General features: G+C 41.6%; 1 protein-coding gene across 1 annotated transcript; it reads left to right on the top strand.

The window, feature by feature from the left end:
- Window positions 1-1,318: 1,318 nt before the first annotated feature.
- Window positions 1,319-2,081, top strand: LOC127309238 (ethylene-responsive transcription factor 1-like). The gene has a single exon (XM_051340160.2). The coding sequence runs from the start codon at window positions 1,334-1,336 to the stop codon at window positions 2,054-2,056; it is 723 nt and encodes a 240-aa protein (XP_051196120.2). The 5' UTR covers window positions 1,319-1,333; the 3' UTR covers window positions 2,057-2,081.
- The last annotated feature ends 4,006 nt before the right edge of the window (window positions 2,082-6,087 follow it).

Raw genomic sequence — 6,087 nt, 5'->3', positions numbered from 1 at the left:
TTTAGTCAAAAGGGTTGAACATCTCAGTAAAAAAAGTTTTGCTCCGAGGTCTTGGGCCTTTCAGCCTTGTGAATTGTTTCATCACTTCCTTGTTTGCAGGAATTACCCCCTTGTTCCATGGTTGTAGATGTGCGTCAAGATTTTCTAGCTTTGTTGAACTCTCAATCTTAATAGAGTATTGTGTTGATTGTCGAGTCCTGTCCTGCATAAATGATCTGAAAAATTCACTGTTCTATCAGAGGCAACTTCTGGGGTAGCTTATTTCAGTCAATATATTCTATAATTCGTCTTTGTGCATTTTTTTTAAGAGTGAATTCCACTTTTTACCTTCTATTTTGGTTTTTGGGACACTAATTACCCAGTCAAACGAAAAATCGCGTAGAATACCGTTTTTATAAGTTTTGGACCCTAAATTTCTGATGCGTATTCATTGGGTAAGGTGTCAGGTTATGGCCGGGATCAAAAATATCAAAACATTGACGAGAAATGGAACACATGTATAAAAGAATTCTAGACATAATCCTCGATGACGCCCGCCAATATTTACATATTTTATCCCGTCACATAGACATATCATGCATGTCACATCTAACAATAACAAGAAAAATACGAAACTAAGGTTAAACTGTATTCAAGGTCTCCTAAATGTTATATTTTGCTAAACGTTCTACTAAATAGGGTAATATGTGTCATAAATGTATAATTATAGGGTAAAAAGTGGAATTCACTCTTTTTTTAAAGATGTTGTGTGTTCTTGTTTGCTTAGGCTGGAACTAGATGATCATTTTCATTCGTTTCTGCATGTCCCTGTATATTTTTAATATACTTGATGACAGCCCAAGTTGAAGCATTGATCCTGCAACAGTTGAATATGCATCTGATCTCAGTAAAACTTGTTGCCACGATCCTGCGTGTCTACTACTGATGTAAATCATAAGAGTTGAAACGTTGGTCTCTATCGAAATTTTAGCTACTTTTGTTTCTTTTTCCTAGTTTACATATAAGATTGCCATGTTAATACTGGATTAGCCTAAAGTTCGATATTGCGTGTTTTATTTCGATCCAAGATTTTTTTTATCGATTCTCCATTGTGTATAGTAGAATTTGAATGTACAACTGCAGAATGATGGGGAAGTCAGTAGCATGTTATAACCCTGCATTTTTTATTAATTGTGGTTTGATGGGTGTTTGATCCAAAATCTGAAGGGGACTGTACTCATGGTTCAGTGTTCATCTGGGTTATGGTCTCTCATGTCTAAGTTCAGTAAGAAGAAATTTCGGTATCGGGCTCTCTTAGTGACACTGTCCTTGCATTGCAGATGGCTTGAGCACCATGACCACTGCTGGTTTTGATGACCCTGCAACAGGGTCATTGAAAAGGAAGAGGAAGAACCAATTCAGGGGTATCCGCCAGCGCCCCTGGGGTAAGTGGGCTGCTGAAATCAGAGATCCCCGCAAGGGTGTCCGTGTCTGGCTGGGTACTTTCAACAGTGCCGAAGAAGCTGCAAGAGCTTATGATGTTGAAGCACGCAAGATCCGTGGCAACAAGGCCAAGGTAAACTTTCCAGAGGAACCAATAGTTGCTCAGAAGTGTCGCCCTGCTGCTCTTAAAGTACGCAAGTCAAGAGAAGTACAGATACCTGCCGTTGTACCAGCAGTCAACAACATTGCACATACAAACCAGCCACCTGCTCAGCCTGATAATGTGCCATTTGTTCCTGCAACGAACTCTGCTGCCCCTGTTGAAGCTCCTGTCATGAATGTGTACTCTGACCAGGGGAGCAACTCCTTTGGCTGCTCTGACCTCAGGACTCCAGAGTCTGCGCTTGTCCAGAGCAACACCTACAGCGCAGTGGTGACTCCTGTTATGCAGAACAATGCAGATGATCTCACCGATGGGCTGGGGGATTTAGAACCTTATCTGAGGATTCTCATGGATGATGTTGTGGATGAACCGATCGACAGCCTTCTGAATCTTGATGGACCTCAGGATTTCCTCGGCAACATGGACCTTTGGAGCTTCGATGACATGCTCATCCCTGGCGAATTTTATTGAGGGTTTCAGAACCTATATATAGGGACAAGGGTAAGCCTTGGCAATTTAACCTTCAAATGTAGTCACAAAATCTTTTCTTTACTCTGAACTGTTTGCTTTGTGTTTCAGGAATAAGACTATGGGAGATTGGGAAGCACCCTATTGTCACCATTGGCTAGCCTATGTTTATGTCCATGCTTAGATGCGAAAAGTTGCATCATGAGTCTCTTTTGTATTTGGCCCGTTCCCTATTTGACTGTCTCAGTATGGCAGCCATTTGTAAGGTTGAAGAACCATTGTCTGTCTTTTATATCGTTGCTATCATATCTGAATGTGAACATCGTTAATCTGTGTCCAGTTTTATGCTTTAATGTGTGCTCTTTATTGCTCTTTTTCTTCAATTCTGTGATTTTAATAGTTGATAAAATTAATACAATGGATTTTTGTTGGTCGGGATACATGGAGGCCCTTTTTTTAACCTCCGGAAATTCGAATTTAAATATTTTTTAAAAATTCAAAAAATACCAGGATGTAGAAAATATTATATGATTACTTATCCGATATTTTTTATGGATTCCCCATTGTGTATAGTAGAATTCGAATGTACAACTTTAGAATGATGGCGAAGTCAATAAATCAGCTTTGTCTTAAGAAGACTGCATTATTTTTGTTAAGTGTCATTTGATGGCTGTTTGATCCAAAGTCTGAAGGGGATTGTACTCATGGTTCAGTGTTCATCAGGGTTATGATCTCTTATATCCACTAGTAGAAAAAGTGCCTCTAATCCCGGTTCGTATGGGCATTCAGTCCCGGTTTTGCAACCGGGACTGGACGTTCGGGACTAAAGGCTCAACCCTTTAGTCCCGGTTCGACCAAAGCCCACGCCACGTGGTGCGGTCAGGGGGGTCGTGGTGGAGGACCTTTGGTTCCGGTTCGTGAGACAAACCGGGATTAGAGGGTCTCTGCCGCGGCAGAGAAAATGACCGTTTCTCTGCCGCGGCAGATGTTGAGGGTGGAGCAGCGTTTCTCTGCCACGGCAGAGAAACTGGCCGTTTCTCTATCGCGGTAGAGTTTCAGGGTTTTATATTATTCATTCAATTCTGCAATGCATACAACATTCAAGAACCACAAACATCGTCATGTATATATACATCGTCATGAAATACAGTACAAGTAATGCATGTTTACAATATATAAAGACGGGACCAAAGGTACCATATATAATCATATCCCTAAGTCATAGATATACGAACTCCCGATGGTATTCTCCAGTTCGAGCTAGAAAGAATCCCGCAAGTTCCTCTTGAATTGCTCGTATGCAATCCTCCGTTAGGAGAGAGTCCCGCAGGCGTTCCATCTAAATTAAAAAAGGAGATCAATATATATGAATGGAACTCAATATAATTGATGGTAATAAAATAAGATTGTGAAATATTGTTCACGTACACGAACGGCTTGTATAGCCGCCTCCGGTTCCCTATGACAGGTCATCTCGCGAATGAACTCGCAGAAGTAGTATCCACATAAGTTATTTCCGGGTTCCTGCTTCAAACACTTTACGAAAACAAATAGTTCTATCAAACTAATAATCAAGCATGGTATTGAAACAAAATATCAAAGAGATTCGTGTATATAGCTATATAGTACTACTTACAGGGCGATCTTGAAATGTAAGCTCCGATTTCCATCGACCCGGAGCAGTATTGATGAACCGTTTCCAAACCCTGCCTGGCAAAGAAAAAATGAGTAAATGAGTTATTGATTAGTTGATGATATCATCAAATAAGAACAGATGAAGATGCCGATAAGATATTGATTGAAATTACCTCTGGAGCAGGGCAGCCATGTTCGCCCATTCCCCATGGTCTTTACGTTTCGAGTCCATGACAAGTACTGCTCCTTTGTTAAATTGAATGATTAGGAGAATATAGTGGAAGCTGCACACACATAACTCGCCGGATTATTTAGACTTCACATCGAGTAAACGAAAATGTATGTAAGACATTTATAACACTCACTCGAAGTTGTAAGGAAATAATATTTCCTCTTTGTTTGCTTGCTTCAGTAAAAACCTTAGCAAGTTGTCCTTTGTGTCCTTGGCATACCGTCGAACCGTAACTTCATAAACGGTGTTTGGGTCAATGAACCCAATGTCATAGAGCCCGCCTCTTTTGCATTCGAGCTTCTTCATTCTACATAATATATAGCGTACAAAAAGAATATAGTGAGGATAATTGTTAGTGCAAATGAATGAGCTGAGATACAGACTTAATTACATAAATAAATCACTTACAGGCTGTAGCAACTGATGATAGATTTGTCGAGAGCGTGTTGATTGAATAACTGAAATATTTCTTCATACTCAATGTTTATCTCCTCCTTCCCCCGGAAGTAATTCTCATCTCCGTGAGGTAGAGATCTGACTTCCGACAGGCTTGCAGGTACCATCCATGCAACATTCGCATCTGAGTCCCTAGATGTGGGAGCTGGCCAGGTCTGACGAGATCCTTCACGTATGTGTATATGTATTTGACTTCAGCCATTGGAAAGTAATCTTCGTACTGAACATCTGCTCCAAGATCTCTAGCCGACCGTTTGATTTTCCTGTTGTCCGAGCTGGACAATTGTTTTCGCTTTGCTCGCTCAAGAGGACTGTCCAAGAGAGCGGTCATAATCACATGCCAACTCAGCTTTGTTTGCTCTCGTCTTGGCAAAGTGCTTCATTGTATTCAGTGCTATATACAACTTTGGTGGAGGCTTCTTCGGCGCAAGTTGCTCCTTCATCTGGTCGTGTGCGATTGCGTCGTTTTGCTCATCAGTCCGCTCATATGGTAACAAATATGGAGTCTTAGAACTCTTCGGAGCTGATGATCTCTTCTTCGGAGCTGTAGTACTCTCTTCCTCTTTGCCTTAGGTTGCAGACTCGAAGGAGTATCCTAACGAGGAGGAGGTGGCGGAGTATTCTCACGCGGAGGAGACGGCGGAGGCGGAGGAGAATCATCACACAGAGGAGACTGCGGAGGTGGCGGAGAATGAGCTGGAGGTGGCTTGCTTGGCTTCGAACCTGGAAACACAATGAGTTCCTTCTTCCATTGAACGGTGGTTCTAAGGGCTTCTCCCAGTTCAGTGATTTCCCCATCTTCACATGCAGGGTGGTCAAGCATCAACGGCTCATATCCTGCCATCACTGCATCCACCAGCACAACAACATAGTCATCTTGGACCGGACAACAATGGTAAGTTCTTGTAGGTAAGACCCCAAACGAACCGGGACTAGAGGGTGGCTTCGCCGTGCGCCGGTCGAACCGGGACCAATGCCCCCCACTGGTCCCCGCTCGTATTAAAACCGGGACTAATGCTCTAAGGGGTGTTGGACGAAAGGCCTGTTTTCTACTAGTGATCTAAATTTAGTAAGAAGAAATTTCTGTGTTGGACTCTTTTAGCATTGACACTGTCCTTGCATTGTAGATGGTTTGAGAACCATGACTACTGCTGGTTTTGATGACCCTGCAGCAAGGTCATTGAAAAGGAAGAGGAAGAACCAATATAGGGGTATCTGCGAGGGTGTAAGGGTATATTGCCCCTATGTGTGGTTTTGGTAATTAGTGACAACCCCTATGGACTAATGTTTTCATTGAGTTTATTTGAAGGAATATTCCGTAGATACTACTTGTGGTTCATGTGCTGGATTCAAGTATGGATGCCATGAAGATAAAAAATATACCTTGAGTATTGGCATCAAGATCATCGATTTGAAGACATATATGAGATATGATCAATATTAGCCATGCTCTAGCTTATGTGATAAGCAATGAATGATCAAGATCTTGAGTGCTTGATTCCAAGTGAAGAATTCAAGTTATGTCTCTAAGTCGGTGTCATGATAGTCTCATGAGTTGAGCTATGGTTGACTAAGATTTAGAGTATGCAAAGAAATGAAGAATTCTTTATACGCCTCAAGATAGTATGATAGAGCATGAGAAGATACAAGGTTGACCAATACAAAGAGTGAAGAATAGATTCAAGATTGGTCAACACATGAAGCATGAAGA

Source organism: Lolium perenne, chromosome 6 (assembly GCF_019359855.2).
Source record: "Lolium perenne isolate Kyuss_39 chromosome 6, Kyuss_2.0, whole genome shotgun sequence".
Taxonomy (NCBI): domain Eukaryota; kingdom Viridiplantae; phylum Streptophyta; class Magnoliopsida; order Poales; family Poaceae; genus Lolium; species Lolium perenne.
Note: the sequence above shows the minus strand (reverse complement) of the source record. Positions and strands in the feature narration are given on the sequence as shown.

Coding starts and splice junctions, on each gene's coding strand:
- LOC127309238 (XM_051340160.2), top strand. CDS start 1,334: ATGACCACTGCTGGTTTTGATGACCCTGCAACAGGGTCATTGAAAAGG.